This window comes from Hylaeus anthracinus, unplaced genomic scaffold (genome assembly GCF_026225885.1).
Source record: "Hylaeus anthracinus isolate JK02 unplaced genomic scaffold, UHH_iyHylAnth1.0_haploid 2, whole genome shotgun sequence".
Classification (NCBI taxonomy): domain Eukaryota; kingdom Metazoa; phylum Arthropoda; class Insecta; order Hymenoptera; family Colletidae; genus Hylaeus; species Hylaeus anthracinus.
The window spans coordinates 5477897-5504461 of record NW_026534838.1 but is presented as its reverse complement, the minus strand read 5'-3'; the positions used below and the strand labels follow the sequence as shown (position 1 = coordinate 5504461).

Genomic DNA, 26565 nt, shown 5'->3' with positions numbered 1-26565 from the left:
GTCGAACACTCTCCCGAGTATAATCGCCACGGTTGATTCGCTGTTACTTTTATTCCTCGTCCATCATCGATATAAAACGTTGTCCATCTCTGGTCGTATCTCTGCACCCTCCTCGACGCACGGGTTCTCGAATTTCCTCCGTCTTCTCCGATCGAAAGCACTCGCAGTCTAATGGCCTTTCAGTTGTTGCGTTATATACCTTCTTTGTTTCGCTCGAAAAATCTTTCCCTAACTCGTGGACGGAGTCGATGAAACGACCGTTGACTGGCGTCGATCGGCGGCGACTAGCCAAATCGTGACGACCCTTGGAGACTGGTGCGAGGGTGACGGTTTGCCATGGCTTCTCCTCCCCTCCTGGCCCCTCGAGACCCCATGGAACTGTGCCCCTCGCGTTAGCCTCCCCTGCAGATGCAGGGAACATTGTTCTCGGAACCCCTGTTTGCTCGGCGCGTGCCCCATGCCCGATAAAAACGGCTGCCACGCGCCCCTCGCTTCAAACTCCGACTGAATACGTTACTAGCTGCCGTGATAGTAGCTGTGGAAGCGTGTTAACCGAAGAGTTAGGTCGCGGTTGAATTGTGGGAGGATTTTTGGAAAACCTTATAGAGAATGACGAAACATTCGGTTGCGTGAATATTCGTACACTGTATATTGAAGAAATTTGTTTAAATTTGTTGTGGATCGGGATAGGTATATGATGCTGTTCAATGAATGAGCATTACTCCTTCTTTATGTGTTATAAGTATTATTAGAATATATTGTAAGGTTAAGAGTATATGTCATAGAACATTATTCAACTGCGTTCTATTACATCTCGTTCTCTCGGACGCCACGTATTCGCCTGCCTATTGTTTATTCGCACATCGCGCCGCACGTGTAGTATTATTTCCATCGGTAATGTAAAGTCCTACAAAATTAATCCTTTATAGATCACTAGTGCTCATTGTTAAGGAAGGAAGTTTGTATTTTTAAGTTTCTGGTGTAAGTAAATGGATCATGGCAAGAAAAAGTGAACAAAATGCCTGGGGAGTTCTGATCAAATAAAGGGTTTCATGGTAGGTTTGATGTTTCCAAATATATGTGTAAATAACACCCAGGCTAAAACCTTGAAAGTCTAAAAAGCTGAAATTTTGCACTTAGGTTTCCTTTGTGATGTATACAAGGAATAAGAAAGGATATTTTAAAATTCAACCCCTGAGGGGATGAAAAGTGTTTGCAACGAGTGTTATATTTTAAAATTTGGATTTATTGCAATGTGATATTATAGGAAATCAGTGTATACAACATTTTATTTTATCCCAGTGTGACACTATCGAACTTGTATTTCTTTATCATGCAAACTTTCAACATATTCTTGCGTATTTTCAAACGGATGTAATATAATATTAATAATGAAAAATTCATTTGGTAAAATCGAAACTACTACTTAATTTAATCAAACTTCTTCAATACACATTCCAGCACGAATATTTATAAGATTGACTGTAGTTATGGTTTATTATAACTGCCGTTCTTTTCTCTTCCGTCACCAAGATGACCGTAAGTGATTCAGATGAATTTTCCGTGACGTTTGAAGGGTACGTTGCAGAAATTGATTTGGATAGTAGTAAGTGGTAATAAATTTATTTTACGACCCTTATTTTGAACGAAATAAGGGTTGATGGCAAACAGTGTACAGAAGAGGATCAAGGCGTTATTGAACCGCGACGGGAGATTTAATTAAAGAGGAGACGAATAGAAGTCACTGTGTATTAATCGTGTTCTGTCCGACGACCTTCGCCAGTAATCGGAAATTCCTGTTTGACATGCGTCCACCGTCCACCGATCCTTCCCAACAACAGCATTTAGTATCTCCCGTCCATTGGCCATCGCGTTTCCGACGTTCGCGTTCAGATAACGTCCTGGACGTCTTCTCGATACCCCTATTATAGCTGTAATTAGGCCATGTAGCTGCGGAAACGTATCGAGTAAATCGATACGTGTTGAGCGTTATGTGTAACCTTTTCACTCCATTATTACTAAAACGATCGAGAAGGTCGTCTTCTCCCTTACCAATCTTGTGAGCAGTCTTGCTTGAATTTGATATTCAAATTATATGGAGAAGGTTGATACTTTTGTACTTGCTTTGTACTTGGTTTATACTTGCACCTACAAGCTTTTAATTAGGAAACTATTAATGGTGCTAATGTGATGATCTGAAAAGGGTACTGGAAGAGGGAGGAAGCGATAGAGGTAAAAGGAAAAAACTTGGTTTCCTCCTGGGTCTGGTAATGGACTCAAAACAGTAGAAATATTAACAATAAGTATTTTTACAAATATTTTATTCACTTGCATCAATCATGAAGGAAACAAATTGATACTGTCCTCATACCTAAGGTTCATTCGTGTCTGTTTCCATCAGAGATTAAAATCAAAAGTAGAATAAAATTAAAGTAACATCGAATACCAATACAAATTTAGATTGAAAGAAATTTGTAAAAATATTTTATTCACTTGCATCAAGCACGACGGAAACAAATTGATACTGTCCTCATACCTAAGGTTCATTCGTGTCTGTTTCCATCAGAGATTAAAATCAAAAGTAGAATAAAATTAAAGTAACATCGAATACCGATAAAAATTTATATCAAAAGAAATAGAAATAGATATATCATTAATGCTATAGAAAATACAGAAATAAGAACAAAATTTAGATTTAGAAGAAAGTTTGATTGTTTCCTACCCCCCATTGTTGGTGCAACCCCTTAAATATCTCACCCTTTACACGAATAGCAGAGTGTACAAATAAAATGTAATCGAATAGCACAGGATAATGAAGCAAAAATGAATATTAATAACTATTACATAATGGCAAAAAGTAAAAGACTAGCCACATTATTTTCAGTTATCAGAGGTGGATGTTCGCGTTCTTGGCTTGGTACGTGATACCGCCTCAGCCGTGATGCATAGCTGGGATTCTATCTAGAAAAAGCGCGACGTTTTGAACTCTTCCCGAGAAATATGTCTGGAGATTGGTCTACAGGGGGTCATCCTATGAAACAGATTAAAGCGTGCAAAAAGTTCGTAACAGCGATAAATTCTTGCGTAAAACGAAACGGGAACGACGTTTAATTTAACGTGCTTGGATTTCTTAAAAGCACTTTTAAAAATATTAACAATGAGGATTTTTTGAAATATTTTATTCTATCAAGCACGAAAAAATAAATCGATATTGTTCCCATGCCTAGATTAGAAGAAATAGAAACAAATAGATTGTTAATTATGTAGAAAATATAGAAATAATAAAAAAATTTAGATTTAGAATAAACTTAGCCGACCACGAAAAGAACGATTTCGACGTAATGTAATTATTGTTAAAACGTTCAATTATTTATTGGTTTCCTTTCGTCAATTACAAAAATGTTTCTCTTTAACAATCAGTTAAGCGACAACTTACTTTTTAGAGAAAACGTACCTTACAAGGTGTAATGTAATTATTGTTGAAACGTTCAATTATTTATTGGTTTCCTTTCGTTAATTACAAAAATGTTCCTCTTTTACAATTAACTAAGCGACGACGATACCCTTACAATTCGTAACAGACACCCGCTGCTTCGGATTCGTCATTTTTCATGATTTGTATAATCGTCGCGTATTATCGATCACTTTTAGTTTGCTTAAAGTTGGAAGCGTATTCTTAAATCTATTCTCGTCTGGACAGGTTGGTTTCGCATTTTGCACTATCCTTTCAATACGAATCCATGCAGTGAATAAATAAATAAATAAAATAAAGCGACTTTGAAAATCGAAAGAGGGGCATCAAACATTCCAGCGGCAGTGTGCGTTGTTATTAAAACATTTACTTAACTTTCTTCTCCCTACCAGTGGTCCTCGATTCTCGATTTTGTCTGCACACGCGTTCGCGAACGCATCGTGGTGCTTCCGTTGATCGTCATTGAAAATTACTTACAACCTAAGTCTCAGGTAGGCCTCTCCTCGCTCCCCAGCTCGAAAACAGCGGTTGAGTTCAGTTCCTGAGTGTGCCTTCGAAACGTAGATCCGAAACTGGTTTCGTAATGGCCACCATGTCCTCCGATCCGTCTTCTTTGAGTCAAACGATTACCGTTCCTCTCTAAACTACCCGTCGTTTCCGTTCGACAAACGCTCAAGGACCTCTTCGACAGGCGACAGCACAGGTACTCGTTGAATCTGCGATGGGAATTCTATTTTTTAATTAACAACCGAAATCGTGGTTTCCCAACAATTTTTTTTCATTGAATCGCGAAACGAAAAGGGATGTCATCGTTGAACGTTTTTGTTTGTACAAATGATGAAAAATCTGTTTTCTGTGTAAATTGCAGTATTAGGATTTTATATTTATTTTTGGGATTGAAAATCTTCTTATTTTCGAATAGGCGAAATTCATGTCCCGTTACACGATGAAAAATGTTGTGAGGCAATGGGTAGTAACAGAATAAATATGTCCCGTTACACAGCTTGTCGTGAGATACTTTTCTATATTTTAATATCTATTGACTGGAACAATTAAAATTTAATCCGAAATAATTCGTGACGAACAATACTTCGATCTGAATGGGTACAATACAGGTCTGAAAGGGTTAATTACGTAAAAGTTTCGAGAAGGAGGAGGTTGAAAAATTTATGTGTAATTATAATGTTGTTTTAATGTAATTGAACCTTTTCTAACGACATATTTAATGCCATTAGGAACACTAGGTAAAATTTGATAGAAGAATCGGGAGAGAGGGTCCGTGAAATCTTCGTTTTGGTTTCATGGGGTTGGAGAAGGATCAAAAGGAGCTGAAACTATCCTTAATGTAATTAATGAGCGGCTTCTTACGCGATATGGTTTACTCGAGAACAGTGAAAGAAGGAAAGTTTTGAAAAGAGGGCGATGCGCCAAAAAAGGTTGAGAAACTATGGTTCAGACAGATCAATTTACAGAGCAATCTCCTTGACCACAGAGCATTTGTCACCCCAAGACAATTTCTTCAACAAATGCAATTGCCTCCTCTGTCATGGCTTCCTCTCCCACCAAACTATACAATTTTACCCATTGTTCCGTTGCGGGATATGATATTGAAGGATCGCCATTGCGTTTCGATTGAAATTTAAAAAATTCACGAGGAAATCTGTATCCTTCCGTGTTTACCCTTTCAGACCTGGCGTTGTTAATTAATAGCGTTGTAAATTAAAAATGTCCTTATTCGTGCACATGAAGAGAGATCAGTTTTCCTCGAAAACTACCCTATTGGGATTTTAAAAATTTGTTTTCCATGATACGAGAAAGAAGAAATAATTTAGGACTGAAAGGGTTAAAGTTGCAAAATTTTCGTATCGTTTATCGCAAAGTTGAAGTGGTCAGTTGAAATCGAAATAGGTCGAGTGTTATGGGTTGATTACTTCTTGTGAGGTATGACTCGTTTAGTATGACACTCGCCTTTTGCGGAAGGTCCCGCTGACAAAGTACAGGGCTATCGGATTGACGCAGCTGTTGACGAAGCTCAGACAGAAGCCGAGGATCCTGAATGCGTGCCAGAAGTCGTCGAAATCCTCCTTGGACGACGGGCAGAAGTGGAACCACAGCATGAACGTGTGATACGGCAGGAAACAAATTACGAAGATGATCACGAAGGCGATCACCATCTTTCCAACCTATCGATCAAACCCAACGATACATATTAACGCGTTGGCTGCCATCCAGACCTAACTCAGACCTAACCCAAGTTTGTGATCCAGGGATGCTCTCATCATTTAAATAACGGGATATTCTAACGTAGAACTTTCAACAAATTTCTTTTAGCATCTCTTTTAGAGGAGAGACCTTTGAAGTAAATCAGTGAAAGGATTTCATTAAATTCAATTAAATTCAGATCCTCCATGTTTATCGAAGCAATTTGTCTCGATTAAATCGTAGGTCTGTTTTATCCAAATAAATATATTTTATAATAAACGTACAAGAACCTATAAAATGCAAACAATATGCAAGAATATAAAAGAGATTGAAAGTAAAGTTCATGTTATAATATTTGCAGAATAAAATGAATTTCTATTTAGGTTTGATTTTTGTAGGCACGTTCGCGAAGATTTTATATTTTGCATAAAGATCCGCAGTCTAATTATAAATATGTGCACATGTAAAGTTTATTCGTGAACATATTTATAATGAAACCATTCGGAATTTGGAAACATCGAACGTAGTATTGATATAATAATTTATTAATTTATTAACGTATTAATTTACAAATTTATTATTCCACTGAAATAATACACTGTTCGAAATATGTGCAGAGCTGTTCTTTTAATTATCCTTCGAGCAGCGATCCGTTAACTTATTTATATAAATGCTCGGTTAATAAATAGCCAAGTCAAGAGAATTATCGTCCAAGAGCTTCTAGGCGGTAGGAGTGGAGAAAAGCTGGAGCGAGTGACAAGGATACAGAGTACCGTCATGAACCAGCTTTAGGTCCTCGTGTCGCAGAAGCCTTTCATCCCGTATATGAAAATTTAATTAAGGATTAACTTCTCGGGGTGTTGCTTATTATCATCAAAACAACAACGAGAGTTATAACTCGCTCCTATGGAAGACAATTCCTGAGATTTCACTGATGGAAATCAAGTCGTGGTAACTCTTGAATATTTACGTTAACGAATCTCGAAGCTAAACGAAAGTCGAACACTTGCTTATTACTAAACTGCGAATTTTATGCATTTGTGATGTATACTAATATAATGGATGCATGTTAAACATGGGTAATCAAAAGGCATGTGCACTTATGCAAAGTGAAATAACAGTGTTATCATATTATAGAATATATTTTATGTATGTCTTCTATTGTGTAATTATTACACGTCATAAATATTGTATACAGGGTGTCTCAAAAATGGAGGTCCTTGAAAAGGGTGGTTATACTAATATAATGAATGCATGTTAAACATGGGTAATCAAAAGGCATGTGTACTTATGCAAAGTGAAACAACAGTGTTATCATATTATAGAATATATTTTATGTATGTCTTCTATTGTGTAATTATTATACGTCATAAATATTGTATAAAAGGGCGGTTCGGGGGGTATAATTAACACAATGCAATTTGAACGCTGAACAGACGCATTTGGAGTGAATTAATTATTTATTGCTATCGCAGCTGTAATATTCATTTAGTGCATCAATTAGTTAACTAATGCAATATTATAATATTTATATCTGTGTATGTCAAAGCTAACGAGGTTAATACAGTGTTCGAAAGGTTCGACTTTTCAGATCTGGACAGTTACAAAGGCTCCCTCTGGATGCTTTCAGCATTAATAACTCTTAATTAAATAGTTGCAAAGTTTATATAAAAACGAGACCAATTGCTTTCTGTATTCCACGTTGTCATCAGCGGTTCCTATGCTTCAGATGTAGGATTGCGAGAGTTATTAGCGGAAAAGTTCGCTGGCATTATTTCTGTGCACGATGAAGAGTATTCCATTAGAGTAATTGCACCAGGGAAAAAGATTCCATATGTTCCTTTTTTTAATTATTTTAAATTTCACCAACAAAATTTCCTTTGCGATTGTACGTTCCTCCTTTTTCTTTACTCAGCCTTTAGTTAAGAGGCAATAGGTTTCAGAAAGAGATAAAAAATTACTGATAAGACTGTCAAAAGAATATTTTTGCACGAGTTCTTCTTTGTTTGTTACGTCGATAATTTTCCAAGCAATGCTCCTAAAACCTTTGTAAGGTATTGACACTTTATTTCAGCCACGCCGAGGCGCGACCACTGCTTTGATAAAACCTTCAAACTCGTTCCTCTCCGAACTATATATTTTCGCCGCGTTGGAGGAAATATCTCGAAAATTATTATTCCGATAAATTTGAAATTTGGCACGGCCATTTAGCAGATATTCTTTTGTCGGTGGAACCACAGATGTTTCTCTCATTCAGTGAAGAGATAAAAGTCACGTTCACAAAAGCTTGAATAATTAATTGCACCATTTGTACCAATTGTACCATTTGATAAACCCTTTATAGGTTGACACTGGTACTCATTGTTATCACTAAGGGAAAGGAAGGGACTTTGGTGTTTTTAAGTTTCTACGCTCATCCATCAAAAAAAAGAGTGATTTCTGCCGAGGGACTTCTGCCCTATAAATGGTTAAAAAACAAAATCGGAAAACTCCCTTTCGGGAGACACTTTGCGGAGGACTATTTATTACAATCACGGTGCTCGCCGGTTGGATAGCGCTGGGAAAAGGATAAACTTGTTCGCATTCCTCGAACCTAAGAGGTTATTGGTGTAAGCCTTGGAACTCTTAGGCGCTATGGAAGTTCTACTCACTGTTATCGGAATAAACGAATCAGGGAACGGATGAGTGGGTCCAGCAAGCGGGAGTTAAAGCGGAAGAGGCGAACGTAAGAACCACAGAGGAAACTTTCGTCGTATCATCGTTGTCACGCTCTGATGCCTTTCCATATTGGATCATTCAAAAGCGGAGCGTTGGAGTTGTATGAAAAGTTGCCTGTATGATGTACAGTAACGGCGGTGATAACAGGACAATATTAAAGCCATTGCAATTTTCTATTGAGGATATTTGGATACATTAAGATAAAAGGAAGTTCCATGTGATGTTTTATCGAAGTCCGGAGACTCGTGAAATTTATCCTGAAAGGTAGAAGAAAAAGTGTGGAAGGTAGGAGAAAAAATGTAATGGAAATTAGGAGAAAAAGTGTGCTGGAAGCTAGGAGAAAAATTGTGACGGAAGCTACGAGAAAAAATGTAATGGAAACTTGGAAAAAAAATGTCCTGAAAGCTAGGAGAAAAATTGTGCTGGAAGCTAGGAACACCACAAGTTTGCCCCCAAGACCCCCGAAAAATTGTTAAAGGATTGTACATTCACCAAGCTGCGTGTCGATCAATTAAACATAAAGACACAAAAATATCGATTCACCGTTTAGGATACGCGATTCGTGTCGAATTCACCAATAAAATTGTCAACAGTGTAGCGTTTCAACATTAACGGTTTACAAATTCGTTACACGCAGCGTGAATGCGCAAAGTGAACGCCATAACTTTCAAGAGTTCGTTCGGTGTCTGAAACTTCCGGCGCGTCGCTGTAACAGGAAGCGATCGGATGCCGCTTTTCATTCGAACAGAACGCTGGGAAGCTTGCTTCAGGTTCTCCGAAGCGATATTGCTTCTCGCGTTGGCGGGGCAATTTATAATTAGCGAGTCTCGCGGAATTGCGCTGTTCTCGAGGCGCGATAACTGCAGTCTCCACGGTTCCTAAACAAGTGTCTGTTTAATGTAATCGCGCGAGCTGTTGCCGATCGTTCGGAGATTACGTAACTGGTAACAGTTCGCAGCAATCGCGTCGAGCAATTTCAGTCGCACTCGAAACGTAATTATCTGTTCCGTGCGGTCAGCGCGTGTACATTTGTTCTGGCACGTGCAATGGAAACTCGATGGTGAACCAAATTACTTGTAAAGGATGTTGCTTGGACACATATGGGGCGGAGCGGTGCCCCTAGAGCACAGTGGACCTAGGAACGCTTAATTTTCCGGTTAATGGAACTGCATATACAGGGTGTCCCAAAAGTCGGGAAGGAGCCGGAAATGGGAGGTAGCTGAGACGATTCTGAACAAGAATTTCCTTTGCAAAAATGTCGGATGGGGCTTCGTTAAGGAGATATTAAGAGAAAACCCCGACCAATAAGGCTACGCACTAGGCGACAGCGTCAATGTCCTTCGATGCACGTCGAGTCACTTGTTCACGTACAAGCGCGGCCGCCAGCGCGTAGCCTTCGCTACCGCGGCCGCTCCAACGGTCTACGCGCGCTCTGATTGGTCAGGGTTTTCGCTCAATATCTCCTTAACGAAGTCCCATCCGACATTTTTGCAAAGGAAATTGTTATTCAGAATCGTCTCAGCTACCCCTCATTTCCGGCTCCTCCCCGACTTTTGGGACACCCTGTATAGGGAAGGATTATTAAAGATTCGATAGTTTGCACCCAAAGCGTCTTCCAGTTTGTGTTTGAGTAGTATTCGGTCACATGTGGCTTGAGTTTTTCAACTATTGCGCTGCAGATGTATGAACACTGTATATACATGGAAGTTGCAAAAGTTAAGAATATGTTATACATATTTATATATAAACATGTTTCTTCGTTATTAAAATAATTGTTTCAACTATTCCGTGAAGGTTAGAGAAATTATAATGTGAAGAATGTATAGATATTTATTATACATACTTATATATAAATATCTTTCTTCGTTATTACAGAAAATTCTTTCAACTATTCCATTGGAAATACATAAACAGCCTGCATGTACACGAAATATACATGATATACATAATGCATTGCAATATACACGAAAGTTACAGAAATTAAACAGTGAAAAATGTATAGATATTTATTGTACATACATAAACCTCTTTCTTCGTTATTAAAAAAAATTCTTTCAACTATTGCATTACGAATATATGAACACCCTGCATATACATGAATGTTACAGAAATTATTCGGTGTGAAATGTATGAAAATTGATTGTACACATTTGTATGTATACATGCATTTCCCTTCGTTAATGAACAAAATTTGGCGATGAATTTTTCATTGTTTCGTCCAGCGAGAATTGGTTACATGGAATGGTTTATTTATTGCGCGTACCTTTCTTCGTGCTCTAATTTGTTCCATACGATGGCCTCCAGTAGACAACTCTCCAGGCATGTTTCTCGTGGAAAGTTCAAGGTGTCGCGCCATTCCCAGATAGAATCCAGCTATCACGCAGAGGGGTATCGCGTAGTATGCCAGGAACTTGAACAGCACCATCCCTCTTTGATAGCTTTCGCCTGTAAACACGGGGGTGGCGTAACAGGAGGTCCGTATGACATATCAGACTCCGTGCATATGACACGCAATTAAAGTTAAGGGAAGTTTTGTTTAGGGATGTTTCGCTTTCGATCTACACTGGTTGTTCGTTGTAAGATCATTTAGCAGATACTTAGACGATAAATTCTCCGCAATTATGTATCTTGTGAGATACGTAAATATCAGGTGGACTGGAAAGTAATGTCGTTTCTTTTACATTAGATTCAAACAAATTTTTTATAAATTTCTATTTTTAATTATTAATTGTATAATCGTTCCCGTTATCAGTAGCCTTTTGTCATCTAGTGTGCAAATTGCCAATGCCAGATCGATAAAAATCAATGAGCTGATGAACGATAAACAAGTATTTAAAATTGCAAAAACGACAGTATTTTCCGGTTCACCTAATATATCGTAACTCATTGTAAACATTCTTCAGGCTTATTCTGATAACTTAATTATTTCTGGCGAGGAGCTGGAAAGTTGAACTATAAACATTACTTATTGTACAACTTTTTAGCTCTTAAATCCAACGAACGCACCTGATTCTCGCAATTTTATTAGCGAGAGAAAATGTACGCAAGAAATTTACTACTTCTGAAAGTATCCTAACGAAAGAAAGGAAAGTTTCACCTTCTTCTAATCCGTCTGCCCATCTCTGATGACATAATCCTGTTTTTATTAGGTCTTAAAAAGTTTTCATTTATTTGCCGTATTTATTTCATTATTAATGCTTGTTATTTTTAATTGAATTAGAATTAGCTACTGCATATTGAATTTAACGTATTATGAAAGATACAGTCTGATAAAGTACCCCGTTGCCACAGCACGCTGTTCTTTTTTAATTAAAAGAAACATGGCGCAAAACGACGCATTATTGAGACTTATAGCGGAAGTGCCATCTCCGTTGGTGCCTATGAAAAAGTGATATAGAAGGTTTAAAAACTGCTATCTCGCGTGAAAGAATAAGCCTTGGATGTGCAGGAGAAATGAAAGCTGAAAGTGTAGAGGTCAGTTTGAGAGTCTGTATGTTTTCTTACACTTCGTGGAAAAGATTGGACGTTGACGCTCACCGAATTCTTCGGGGAAGGGACTGCAAATCAGGATGCTGTGGTTAGCCTGCAACTCCACAGTGGGCACGTGAGAGAAAAGAGCAGCTGGCATCGCCAGGACAATCGCCAGGACCCAAATGAGGGAAGCTGTAAGTATCGTTAGCGGTTTCGCGCTCAATCCTGCGACGTGGCGACGAATGGGATTCACGATGGCGCAGTACCTAGAGCGCAACACACAGAAACGTGTTCTTTTTCTGTTGGAAAATTTTAATATACATACTGAGATTACAGACGTAAGAATTATTATGATCTATAATTTCTATAAAATATTTGAACTTCAAAAACTCTTATTAAAAGTGGTAATTTTATTAAAGTCTTCCTTATTTCAATTTTTATATATTATTCTGTAAGAAAATTTTAATGACAGCTTGTAAAATATTTTGTGTAAGAATAATTATGATCTATAATTTCTTTAAAATATTTGGACTTCAAAAGCTCTTATTAAAAGTGGTAATTTTATTAAAGCCTTCCTTATTTCAATTTTTATATATTATTCTGTTAGAAAATTTTAATGACAGCTTGTAAAATATTTTGTGTAAGAATAATTATGATCTATAATTTCTTTAAAATATTTGGACTTCAAAAGCTCTTATTAAAAGTGGTACTTTTATTAAAGCCTATCATATATTAACTTTTATGTACGATTCTGTCAACAAATTGTAATGTTAGCTTGTAAAATATTTTGTGCAATCTAATATTCATGTATTGTTGAATCCTGGTATAAAGAAAAAATTGTGCCTTCCTCTAGAGTTAACATTTTCAATCCAAATTTCACAGTGGACGTTCTCATAATAAAATCTAAACGCACAATAAGTTCGAGCACGATGGATCTCATTCTGACTTACATCAGCGAACCTGTAATTTCTTCGCAACTGCACGGCGAATCGACTTTCTTGGCTATTTATCGCCAGCAATTTTACAAGGATTACTGATCAGATGAACGAAGAAGCAGCTGATTGCTCCATTAATGGGACAGAACTTCGTCAAAGTTACTACGGCCACCCTTCGCCGTTGAAACAACAGTTTGCTAGCTGGTAACTGGGTTTGACAACTTACCTCTCGGCCGATAACGCAGTCAGAGTGAAAACTGAAACGCCGATCGAAATATCCTTGGCGCACTCCGATAATTTGCAAACTGCCAGACCCCACGGCCATGACTCGATCGTGTAGAGGATCGACGTGAACGGCACACACGTCACGATCACCTGAAAACGAAGGGGTGAACACGGAATTTCCTCGACGACGGATCCGCCTGTGTCTTGCATTTACATTGCGTCGCGGATTTTTCAGTTTTATCGCAACGGGAGCAATTTCGAAATTGTGGGCGGGCCCCGCGGTACGACGGCGTTGGATTTCATCCGTCTGATAATTCCACGGTATCCAGCTGAGGGTTCAAACGGCGACGAATAACAGAAAAATAATATCGGATGCACAAACGCTGATGGAAAATCAAAATGCGACGTGTCTATATGGAAACTGTTTCAGCATTTTAAATGTTCAGATGATTAAGAACATTTGTTGGTGTTGAGAACGATGAATGTACTAAAGAATAAAGACTGTGGGTTTGTATTGTGGTGACAGTTCCTGTCTTCACCACCACTGCTAGGCAGTGTTGCTAATTTCTAAATTGCGAAAATCGCGCACCATTCGTGACAATATTTCGCTACGTGCCACTACAATTTAAATTTTTAATTTCTTCAAACTTCTAAGTCTTCAACCAAAAATCTCCAATGTAACATAACTAGACCGTGGATTTTCATACAAATTCATGCCCGGTACACGTGTTACATAATATTCTATTATATTACCCTCTATATTAAAATATATAGAAATATTTAACCACTACGGAAACGAAAACTGCAATTTGTATGCAGGAGTCCAGGTACTCGAGATTATATTTATTAATGCAACCATTTCGGGCACAATAACAACACGTTTTTATTGCAAGTTGTTATTGCTGCGATTATTTTTGCACTCGCGTTGCGTCTGCGGAGTTTCCGATTTTAATTTGAAAGTTGCGGCCGGCTCGCGAAACGATATCGTAAATTCCATCCGTTTAGTAATTCCGCGGGAATCCAGCTGAGGCTCAAACGCGGTAAAAATTGCATTGAAATGCGGCGGAACGGAGTAACGATTGAACGATATTCGCGGCGACATTTGCTCGGATCTGTGAACGATGTATGGCGATGTTGGTAACGGAACGTCTATCGACAGTCATTCATTCGTTCGTGCATGCCACGAAAATCACGTGTATGTAGCTCCGGAGCAGTGATTTATTTGAAAGGAAGGATTCCGTCGATGTTATTCCATCGACCAAGGAAGCAATCTCGAAACTCCTGGCGGCGTACCAAACGATATCATTTCATTGGTTGTAAGTTCAACGGGTTCGGTATTCGATCATTTTTTAACAGAAACGCGTCCCTTCGATTATTACGATACATTGAAGGAATGGGAGAATCAACTAGTATTTTGTAAGTTATCACGTTTATTGAAACGTTGATTTGTTAAAGAATACATATTGTCTGGTAGAGCAAACGAATTTCGCAGTTCCTGAATTTTTATATTATTTTCTAACAGGAAACAATAGTAGTACGCGCGCGAAATAACAGGGATTTGCTCGTTTCGGCTAACAATGAGTCTAGTAATTGGCAGATATTACTTTATTACTTTTATGGACTTTAAAAGACAATGAAAGTAATCTAATATCCCATTTTAATTCCTTCATATTTTCCAATCGAATATTAGTTAAAAGAGAATATGATAAAGTGGACAATTTCTGGTAAATTGGAGCCCCGACAATAAAAGCAATACCGTACTAGCCGTTAAATAACAGTCGAGTTAATGCAAAAAGAGATAAGCAAACAAATTAAGAATGGAAGCAACGATTCCCAGGTGTATTTACTTTTACGAGACAATTACGTTGATAAACTCTTTTATCTCGCCTTGCTACAATTAAACAAAATATTTCTAAATAGAGTTAGTATAATACAACACAACAATGCTGAATTTATAAAATATTAAATCTGATATGTTTAGCTCCAGATCACCAGCATTAATGCATGAAAATTAGACTCAGACGGTAATTAAAGTTAATTCATTCAGTAAATTTCTAAGATCGTCCAACCTATTACACAAAATTTTATAGAGGAAAAGTAAAAAAACTTTATCAATTTAATTACTCCTTCACTGCATTCGTGATAAATTGCGGCAAGGGCATCGTTAATAGTCGAGCAATTTCAAAACGAGAGTCAAGGTGTAAATCATATTAACTCGCCAGTGTCGATGCTAATGCCGCGAATCGAACGCGTTACAGAATCGAATAAGCTCCCATTAAGAATTCAATTCAATTCCCGCAATGTTGAAACTTGATCGTGACTCGAGTCAGGTATCTCCATTTTGCGGGAGTGCACGGTGAATGTAAAAATCGTCCAACCACGGCATAGTTTGCGACAGATTTATCCGCCTCATCCAGCAAGCCGCATAAATCACGCGGCACATCCATTTTCATCCAGAAGGGACACGCGCACTCTTGCAAATTTTCCGACCGGTAAGTCCGTAAATTTCTTACAAAGAACCGTTCTCCGTCGCCACTTTTATTCCCCTATAATCACAAAATTACAAAGCGTTCAGCGACGAGGGATCGTTTAACACTCTCATTGCCGGCCAAGTCATTTCTAAATGACTAACGAGGAACATCTGCGCGAAGTCCGACGGCGATTCTCCTCAAACTTTCCGGGGTTTGTCGAGAAACTCGAATTTGCGGGACGAGACCACCGAAGTTTCGCACCCTCGATGTTATCTTGGAAACTATTCGGTGACGCGACGAAGTTATAAAGACGCTGGGAAAAGAATATTAATGCTGGTAGAATAAAGTGGATAAAAGAGGGTAGACGTCACTTTGGCGTTGGTAAAACTGCGATATTATTTAGACAAAATTATTCAGGATGAAAGTGAGTTAAATTAATAGGTAAACATTGCAAACATCTACGTTTAGGAACAATGTATTATTGAGAGACTAAATAGAATTGTTATACTAGGATAACGTTTCGAAAAATTATTCGGCATGCAGCATTTATTTTTTGATAAATTAAGATGATTTTTTCACTGTCTTTCTGCTGCACGGTTCGAGTGAAAATATTTTTAATTTGTTGACAAAGAAGTGTGTGTAAAAATGAGTTGAATTAATAGGTAAACATTGCAAACATCTACGTTTAGGAATAATGTATTATTGAGAGACTAAATAGAATTGTTATACTAGGATAATGTTTCGAAAAATTATTCAGCATGCAGCATTTATTTTTTTAAAAATTAAGATGATTTTTTCGCTGTCTTTCTGCTGTACGGTTCGAGTGAAAAATGTTTTCAATTTGTTGACAACGAAGTGTGTATGGTAGCATTTGTTTCTTACCAAAAGATCGCCCAAAGCCAGAGAGAGCACGTAAGTGTTCGGAACGTTTCTCATGTTGGAGTGTCGCAGTAAGGTGAGCACGAGAATTCCGTTTCCAGTTACACCCACCACCAGGATTAATATGAATACCGCAGGTACGATGTACGTTTCCGGTCGCTGATCGTATGGCACGTACAAATTATCGTCGTCGCCTTCAATGGTGGGGAACGACGTCGCGTTCAGCACTTTTTCCATCTGTAAAAGGATAGTCGTATCCTTTTAGCGAATATTTTGATAACGTTTTACCTCGACAAGCTATCTGAGAAACATACAAGGTCGTAAAAAATACTATGTAATTTTCTTTAAAATCTTATTAAATATACTAACAACAGTTGTTATTAAAGAACAATCCTAAAGGTTCTTCTAGAAAACCCCTTTCAAAGTAATTAAATCGATGTTTCTCAGTCCTGTTTTCTCGCGAACTACGAAATCATGAAACGGCATCGTGGAATTTTTGTTCATTTTTTAATTTGTTTGCTCTCGTAACTGGCGATAGCCGCGGAGCGATGTCCGTCGATTAAAAAATATTTTCCTCTGGAAAAGGATGAAATTTCATCCGTCAAATTTCCAAATTGCCCACGCTCTGGGAAAAATACGATAAAAATTGTTCGTCATTTGCGGCTCTGGTCCGGATCGGGGTTCACTGATCACGTATGGATCCCGTCGAAATTGAAAAGATATAAATAAAATAATTCTCCCAGACGGGAATTTCGTCAAGAGTCGAATTCACGCCCTCTCGGCGAACGTATTGTTTTCGGCTGGCAACAAAACGTGTTCGCTTTCGGGCAACAATTTCTGAAGCAGCCAGAGCGCTAGCGCTCTCGGTTTATAGCGCAAAGGTAAAATAAATCGACCCTTATTTACGTTGCAAAATTTACGAACGCCTCCGACAGAAATCTCGCGTCCGCGTTCGAAACAATTTCACCGAGAAAGCTGGAGAAAATGCAACGTAATTTCGACGTAGATCTGGCGATGCGGTTGTAACATCCGCGCGCTGTGTACATTCCTCGCGTCTCGCTTCTTTGCGCCAGAAATGTTTCTCCTTTCGTTAAATTTATCGTTTACACTTCTTTGTCAACGCGGAATTTAACCGGGCGTCGAGTTAATGGAATTGGAAACGTGTTGCTTTATTTTAGGTAAATATAAATGTACTCAACGTAAATGTACAAATATAAAATATATGCGTAGAATGTATTATACACTGAATATAAAAATAAATACACTAATTTTATATTCAAGAAAGTAAGAATACATTCATGAAACGTCAGAAGCATGTCCTTTTAATTGTCTGATTCTAAGTTAACACACAATACATAACGTCACTGATAAAATGTTTCTTTACATTCTAAGGTACGTGTTGTTACATACAAAATCATATTTTTTTTTTTTTTTAATGGCTTGTTTAAGGTCGCATCAACGTCTAGGTTATTAGCGACCAAGTTTGGTAAAGCGACTAGTTGATTACGTAATAGACTTATATTTCGACCAGTAAGTTGTGTCCATCCAATGCTTCTGCAAATTTATAGAACTCGATCTTATTGTTCAGTATTATATCTAGAGTCTTTGGGATATGTAAATTTCTTCTGTCTTCCTCCAGTTCATTGCATTCCTCAATTAGATGTTGTACGATGAGGGCCCTGTTGCAATGATTGCATTTTGGTGGTTCCGATTTTGTAATTAAGTATTGATGTGTCAGGTTAGTGAGTCCGATTCTTAATCTTAATAATGTGGTTTGAAGTTTCCTTGTTGGTGGTAATGAGATAGTTTCTTCTGTTGATTTGCGTATTCGATGGAGTTTTGTTGTATTTACATTGATCCATTGCTGGTTCCACCTTTCTTTGGTAACCTTTTTGATAACGTTTTTAAATTCATTTAGCGCGTGTGACAGCTCAATGCACGGTTTTTCAGAGGTGCAAGCATTTTTTGCAGCCTTGTCTGCAGTTTCATTACCAGTTATTCCAATATGTGATGGTATTCAATATTTTTTTCAGTACGTACGGTTATCAATTCAGCATCTATATCTTGAATGATTGTAGATATATTGTAGATAAAACCCAATGCGCTATCTGTGGTCTTTGTATTTGCCAGTTTTCTGCGTATTTTGTCTGTTGAATCGAGAATGCTTCATTCTCAAATATTTACAATAGACTGTATCTTTAAGTTCTACCTATCAAATATTATCAAAAGCATATCTTTTTAATTCCCTGTTTCATTTAGTAAAACCTACAACACAAAATGAGTCTCATAAAATATTTCTTCACCTTTCAAGATATGTATTGATAAATCGAAAATCATTTATCACTCTTCGACGTATAATTTTCTTTTTTTTTTTTTAATTCTCAAAGGAGACCCTTTTGAGTCGTTTACACTAGAATGTATCCTGAAGTAAGTCCTGCCAACGAACCATCAAAAACATATTCCTTTAATTCCCTGTTTCATTTAATAATATCCCAAGTTGTCAACGCGGTGACTGTCAACTCCCAGTTGAAACGCGGGATTATAAGCGAACGCGACGGAAAATACGAGCCCAGAGGAGAGGTAAATTTTTCTCTTCATGAAACGTATTTCCCCGCCCGGGGTGGGCAGGGACAATTCTCCTAGTCATTGACGCTTGCCGAGAAATTACATCTTGAAAACCCCCGTCTGGACGTTTTAATATCATTCGCGACCGTGCCGCGCAAATCCAATTTATACTCTTTAAATATAGAGACGCGAGGGAAGAAAAATGGATCGCGTACACTCGACGGACGACACCTTTCCACGAAATATCCGCCCGCGGAAGATGATGCAGCTTTTAAATAGTACGCCGAACGGCAAACTCGGTTAGGTGTCGCGTAGGAAATTTATTTGTTACGTTGCGACAACGACGGGAACGTAATTCGATTTAATTCTAATTCGATTTATTCGAACGTGACGAAACCTGCCGCGGGAGAAGAACCGCGGCACGGGGAATAGAGGAAGAAAGAACAAGGCAAACATACGTGAAAGTAGGTGTGTGGGAAGGGAGATTGTCGTCGCTTGTATACACCTCGCATTTCGAGCGGTGCTCAGAATTATTGCAATCTCAGTGATTGAAAAAGCTTAATTTTTTATTGCGTTGCAGTAATTCTGTTGTAGATGTTTTCATTGACAATTTAAAATACGTATTGTCTATTTTTCGAAACGAATATCAAATGTTTTGATGGAACATATTAATAAACAAATTTTAGTAATTGGCACTACTAAAACTAATAATAGAAATAACTACAAATGAACATTAGTAAGTTTAGTATTTAGTGTAATTCTGTTGTGGATGTTTTCATTGACAATTTAAAATACGTATTGTCTATTTTTCGAAACGAATATCAAATGTTTTGATGGAACATATTAATAAACAAATTTTAGTAATTGGCACTACTAAAACTAGTAATAGAAATAACTAAAAATTGGCACTGCTAAAACTAATAATAGAAATAGCTGCAAATGAACATTAGTAAGTTTAGTGTTAAGTCTCACCCAAAACTGCACTTGGAACAAAATTAATAACTCCAATTATTTTCCATTAAATTTGCCCCTTTGAGCCAAATAACTTTTGTGAAAACATTTTTTCGATTCATCCAACACACGGTTTGAATCCCAATCAGCTATTCGCGCATGTACCTCACCTTTCATCCCCGTTCTTTTTAGGAACGAACACGTCGACCCATTGTTTTGTAAACTTTACAGTAAACGTGAAAAATCCATTTCAGTTTAACGTTAAACACGTCGGACTCGACAAATACGAAATAAACGATATCGTCATACGGGCATTTATTCGATGCCATATTATATCGGTGCGTTTAATCGATACTGTATTAAATCGCAGCACGATCGGATGTTGGAAGTGAATTTATCGAAAAAAATATCCAGTAGCCAAGTTACGAGCCAGTAGTTCCTGAGCTGTGTCCATGAATATTCCTGACGCAAATAATTCTCGAGCAATCGTTTCGAGCTGTCGATTCCCGATGCCCGTTTCAATTCACGGCGATGGAAAGGTTGTATTGCATCTGGATCGATATGATTAATTTTTTGTCGCGCTACGATTCGCTATCAGCCGGCTCAGTATCGATGGGGCAGTTTTTTACTCGACAAAGGATCCCGTCCGTACAGTTTTCATATAAAATTCTGCCCGTACACAGGCTGACACACGATGCACGCAGCTCTTTCTCAAAAACAATTCGATATTACTTTTATTTGAGCAATACAGGCTGAATTGAGAATCAAATTTCAATTCCGTTTAGTAATTGCTTTCGCTCAATTAAACGATGTTTGTTGAAATGTCAGAAATGACGTTGTAAATCAAAAAAATTGCTCCCTTGTTTGCGTCATCGATTTTATCGGTTTTATTTGTTGCGATAGAAACGAACAACTGTAACGAATTCACTTGTTGATTTGGACACTTTTCGGGAATTGTTTTCGGGAGGACCGACGCAATCGAAATTTTATTTTCATTCGTTATCATTCACCACAATTTTCATTTATCATTCCTCGGTATTCGTTCAAATATAAATATATTTAGTTTTCCATATCAGCTAATGTTCATCTAGAATCCCTACAAAAATGAAGAAACACAAAATAATGACGCTACTCTTAATTATTTACAATAATACATGTAAATATGTACAGTCAATTTCGGAAATATTCGTACCCTCTATTGAAGAAATTTGTTTCAATTAAATGGCAGGTTTGATGTTTCCAAGTGTATGCTTGAATAAATATGTTGATTTATGCAGAGCACGGCTGTCTATCGCGTACCTTATTCTACTGCGGCTGTCTAGTGCGTAGCCTGTGCTACTGTGGCTGTCTAGCACGTGCCTAAGCTACTGCGGGCGCTCCACGGGCGCCGCGTACTCGCGCTCTGACTGTTCGAACTTTTCAATTAATATCTCCTTAACGAAGCCTCGGACAACATTTTCGCTAAGGAAGAAGTTGTTTCAAATCACCCCTCGAACCACCCTTTTCAAGGATCTCCAACACCTTTGGAGCAGTCTGTATATAAACCAACATTGCTTAGTATTTTGATTGAGTAAACAATAAAAATACCAAGATCTACTCTCATCCACCAAAACTAAAACGCAAAAATATTACGATAACTCAAGGAAATTTTTGTTTACCTTTCTTTTTAATTTTAAATGTAAACTATGATCATAACCCTATCACCAGTGTTTTTGTTTGCAGTGCCTCGTCACTCCATTTCAAGAAACTTATTAGAATTTAAATAGGAATGAAAATTTGCATAGCACCGCAATGGCGGATTAGGTTAAGCGCTGAATCTCGTTACTCGTTCGCAATGTCTATTTGCTAAATAATCGAGTCAAGAACACCGCGCGTGGCCTCGAGGAGAATTTCTGGCGCGAGATAAAAAATCGGGAGAGGAATTAAAAGGTTTCGCGATTAAATTACGTTTTCAGGATGAACGATTGAATTCAAACGCGCGCGAATATTCAGACCTGCATTAAAGTCTCTCGTTTTTCGACCGCCATTCATCGGGATTGGTTTCGCCGCGTTCAACGCGCACCGTTCCATGAGATATGTAAATGACAGATGTATTTTTACGTTGTCAAACTCACTGTACCGCAGCTGTAACTTCCATTTCTGCGGTATCGTGAATGTATCGTTGTTAAAAGTTACGTTTAATTGCGATCGAGCCGTATTTATGCGACTCGACAGCCTTCTGTTACCTTCTACGCGTGGTTTGGAAACAATTTGGAATAGATACGACATTCGCGACACCATGGGACAGAATGGTGGAGGTTGTGGTCCGAATTGTAGAATTCGTTTGACGATAAAAATGAATACTTAAATAACAAATACAACCTGAAAGGAATAAAGATTTTAACAGAGATTTAAACTATTGGATTCTCAAACTTTTATACTTGCATTCTTGGACTTTTCAGGTCAAAAACTATAACATTTGATAAGTTTTAACCAAAAAAAATGGTCCACTGAGATAAATTTCAGCTGAATCTTTTTATATAAATTGATATTTCTTGTCGAAATAGTTTCTAAAACATGTTCCACGTAAACTTTAAAGGGTCATTTTGTGCGGAAGATGTTCACGAATCTGGTTAAAGAAGGAATTAACTTGAAGTTGTTACATAAACAGTGGGAAACAAGAGGAACGTGACAACGTTAAAAAGTAGTTCGAACAGGATGGAAACCTAACCAACGGAAAGTTAAAGCGTTGACGTATAAAAGATCAGGTAGCACGTTCGAAAGAGGAAAAGTTTGAGATCAGGAATTTTTAAGGATAGTTGTGTAATTCGTAAGAAAAAAAAGTAGAATGGAAATAAGTACTGGAGTTAGAGTTACGGTGGAGAGAAGTAGAAATAGACAGGCGTGAGTAAGTAGGATCAAAGTTAACGGAGTGATATGAGAGATTGCTACGAATGAGATTAGCATAAGAAGGAGAACCCGTGTTAAGGGTTGTTACGTCCTGGTTATACGTCTTAGAAGGGAATCGTAACACCCGTTAGAACTATCCGAGTGATTTATGCGCGAAATAAGTTTTAATCATTTCCTTGGGAGAGAAATACCGTGGATAGGATATTCTAACTTCGAAATTAATGATATCTGGATTATTCGAGGCCATAAGTCCTGACATGAATGCAAAACTGGTTTCAAAAATATTAAATTACAGATGAAAAACGAAGTACAATGTTCAACTATAGAGTCCTCACTCAACAATACGAAAATAGGAAAATCAATTCTTTTTAATTCTGAGGTATGGTTCGAAATATCAATTTCAACTTGGTCATTCTTTTTTGGAGAACCTATTGTGCACATCCGAGTATTCTTGATTATGAGAGTTAAGTGATTAATTATGCTATACCTTTTCAACTATAGAGTCTTCACTCAACAATACGAAAATAGGAAAATCAATTTTTTTTTAAATTCTAAAGTATGGTTCGAAATGTCAATTTTAACTTGGACATTCTTTTTGGAGAACCTATTAGGCGCATCCGCGTATTCTTGATTATGAGAGTTAAGTGATGAATTAAGTTGTCGATAATCCACGTCGATGGAATCGATTACCTCATCGACTCACGGCAGAATTGATTGTATCGGTGAAAACAAATTACGAAGGGCGGTTAGAGTTACGTGGACGTAACAAGGCTGTTGGAGATAAGGTAACAAAGGTGGAGAATCCATCTCTGCTTCGTGTCAAGCCAGCCAGGCTTTTCAAAGAGGGACGAGGGCGTGATCAAATTTACGACCACTGTATGCGAGGACCGGAGATTAGACTTTTGGACACGTCGTACGCAAGAGAAGACTAAAACGAGGGTGAGCAGCGTGACATAGGCTAGTGGCCATGTTCTTCGGAGTTCCGAACTAGTTTTGGACGGACATCAAGACCTCTGAAGACTTTCAGACAGTGTCTCTCAACCTTCTACGTCTAAACGTCCACTTTATCAAATCTCCTTTAATTGTTAGGTGGTCAAAATTGCGTTCAAGTCGTCATTTTGTTGTAATTTGATGAATATATATCAAAATTCAATGCAATTCATTTCATCGTAATTCGATAAATATACATCAAAATTCAATTCAATCCATTTTATCCTAATTCGAAAAATATATATCAAAATTCAATTCAATTAATTTTGTTTTAATTTGATAACTATACATCAAAATCCAATACAATTCATTTCATCGTAATTCGATAAATATATATCAAAATTCAAACGTGCCTTTGAATTTTTCTTAAAAATTCCAACGACCTTCCTGGACAACCCAATAATGTGAAACAACATTTTCACCATTTCATTGATACTACTTACAATTCACTGCATACTAGATCAATTCTTGCCCTCCTCCCTATAAAAGTCGGCCAATATCTCTGTTCGTCCCTAAATAAGATGAGCTCGTTTCCAGTCCATTTCGTCTTCCGTAAACATAAACGAGAACAAGCATTATTTACTGAAACAAGCCTGATGCACTTTGGTCGAAAACAAGTCATGTTTTATGTAACGCCCGGAACGCTGCACGCCAGATACTCGGCTCGTGCACGCTCTGTTTCTTCCCAGCTTCGTTCACGTTCTTTGAGAATAAATCCCGCGTGATTCATGGAACAGACAGGCCGTATCAAAGCCTCGTAAACCACCGCGTAATACGATAAGAGAGCAGGAGGCACGGCAAAATGTGCCGAACAGCGCGAAACCACGGAATCGCGTCAGAATCGCTCAACGATGCTTTCGCGAATGTCCAACGAAGCGACAAAGCTGCAACAAGTGTTCCGCCGCGAAATTAAAGGAAACTCGTGCCTCTCAGGGCGCTGTGGAACGAGAACTTGATTATTCAAGGTGTAACAGAAAAGAAACGAGATTCAACTCAACCAGAGGTATTTTAAAGCAAGGTAGAACCTGGGAGTCGAGAGAATCCAATCAACGAAACAAGAAACTTTTGTCCATTTGAAGTAAATACTGGCTCGAGCAATTAAAAGGGAATCGAGCTACGAGCAGGCGTATCTAATTGCCGATTAAGGAGCGAAAGAGTTTCGAGAAAGCACTGAAACTTCGAATTAATATGCGATGGGATTTGAGTAAAGTCTTCGAGTTTAAACTTGTCGTTGAGTACAAGAAACAATCGTCGATGTTTCCGTGCGTTTTCTTGCGGTTGCCGAGGATCGAGCGAACTATAAACTCTCGTCAATTGCACGTAGTTGGCGGAATTGGCGTGTGTGCGATTTTTCAGATAAGGCACGGATACGCGCCAAGCCGAAAGTGGATCGGGCGAAATGGAATCTTCGATGGAGATTGCATTTTCGAATTGCAAAACGTGACGTGGAACTGCGTGACTGTCAGCTTGGGAATATACCAGAAATAATGCGAAAGATACTCGACAATCGAACGATTAATCGCGCAAATCTCGCGTTTCTGCCTTTGTACCATGTTCACCCTGTCTTTATACAGGGTGCTCCACATACATGCAGACAATCCCATAAATATTCAACCCTCTATGCTTATTGAAGAAGTTTGACTAAATTAAATAATTGTTTTGATATTACCAAATGAATTTTTGCAAAGGAAATTGTGGTTCAGAATCGTGTCAGCTACCGCTTCCTGGTTCTTACATTAATTCTAGTACACCCTGTACAATCCTTATGTCGATGAAGGATTATTGTTTTTGCAAGAAAGTTTGTGATCTCAATGCACATTTGAAATAAAACAAACAAAAGTTTCATTGAATTATTATAATATTTTAATATCTTAGTTTTGGTGGATGAGAATGGATATTGCTCTCTAGGGGATATTTACTCCCCTAAGCAATATAGAATCTTCATATCGATGGAGTTAATTATTGTCTGTGCAAACAAGAAAGTCACGTTAACAAACAATGCGACATCCAAACTGAATGTGCATGTGATCAAGAAGACGAAGAAGAGTCTAGCAGCAATTATTAGTGACGAATCGAAATAGAAGAATATCCAAGCATCATACATAGTCAAAATGACATAGAAAATAATTGGAGCAGTCCACGTAATCACTCGACCAAAGCTGGGGACGACAGCACCCAATAAGCGACGAATAATTCACCTCGTAACAACTGAGGTAATGGACTGCGAATCGCTCAACTACCAGACCTCTAATAAAGGATCATTGTCGGTGGCCGTAAAACACTGCTCAGATGATGGAGGCCTTCTACAACCACCAACCGAAAAAATAATGGCCACTCACGCCAGATAATAGCAGCACTAAAACTATTAATACATAAAGGAGATCTAAACGGAGCCAATTCACAAGCAGATTCATTGATTATTATTGATTATTATAGTTACGTTAATAACGCAATTGGAGAGTCGATTAGGAAGTTGTATAGGTTATCCTTCAAAGCCTCTATTCGTGAAATTTTTGTTTGTTAAAGTTCTCTTACTTGAAAACTTAGACAGTCTAAGCCTCCATAACTCGAAGCCTTTAGCTCTTCCCTTGAGGTTCGAGTTAACGGGATTCGACTGCTCTCACCGTCTTTATGCGAGTTTCGGAATCGTTCATCTTCCTCCTAACGGTTCCCTGATTATCGAAATATTTCAACGTCGGAACGATTTTGTCGACACGGAAACGGAAAAGTTAGAATTTTGGGACGAAGGAGAGAATTTTGTAGGTGCAGTAGAAAGTTAATATGTATGTAAAGAAGT

At 38.0% G+C, this 26565-nt stretch overlaps 1 protein-coding gene across 1 annotated transcript in view; it reads right to left on the bottom strand.

Annotated features, from left to right (window-relative positions):
• Positions 1 to 3632: 3632 nt before the first annotated feature.
• LOC128893137 (neuropeptide CCHamide-2 receptor-like) overlaps positions 3633 to 26565 on the bottom strand; it is a 41396-nt gene continuing 18463 nt past the window's right edge. The window contains exons 2-7 of the mRNA XM_054153952.1: positions 16377 to 16610; positions 13025 to 13173; positions 11930 to 12129; positions 10656 to 10837; positions 5441 to 5655; positions 3633 to 4188 (exon numbers count right to left, since the gene is read on the bottom strand). Of these exons, the coding sequence (XP_054009927.1) occupies positions 3960 to 4188; positions 5441 to 5655; positions 10656 to 10837; positions 11930 to 12129; positions 13025 to 13173; positions 16377 to 16610 (1209 nt within the window). The 3' untranslated portion in view covers positions 3633 to 3959. The remainder of the gene's footprint in view (positions 4189 to 5440; positions 5656 to 10655; positions 10838 to 11929; positions 12130 to 13024; positions 13174 to 16376; positions 16611 to 26565) is intronic.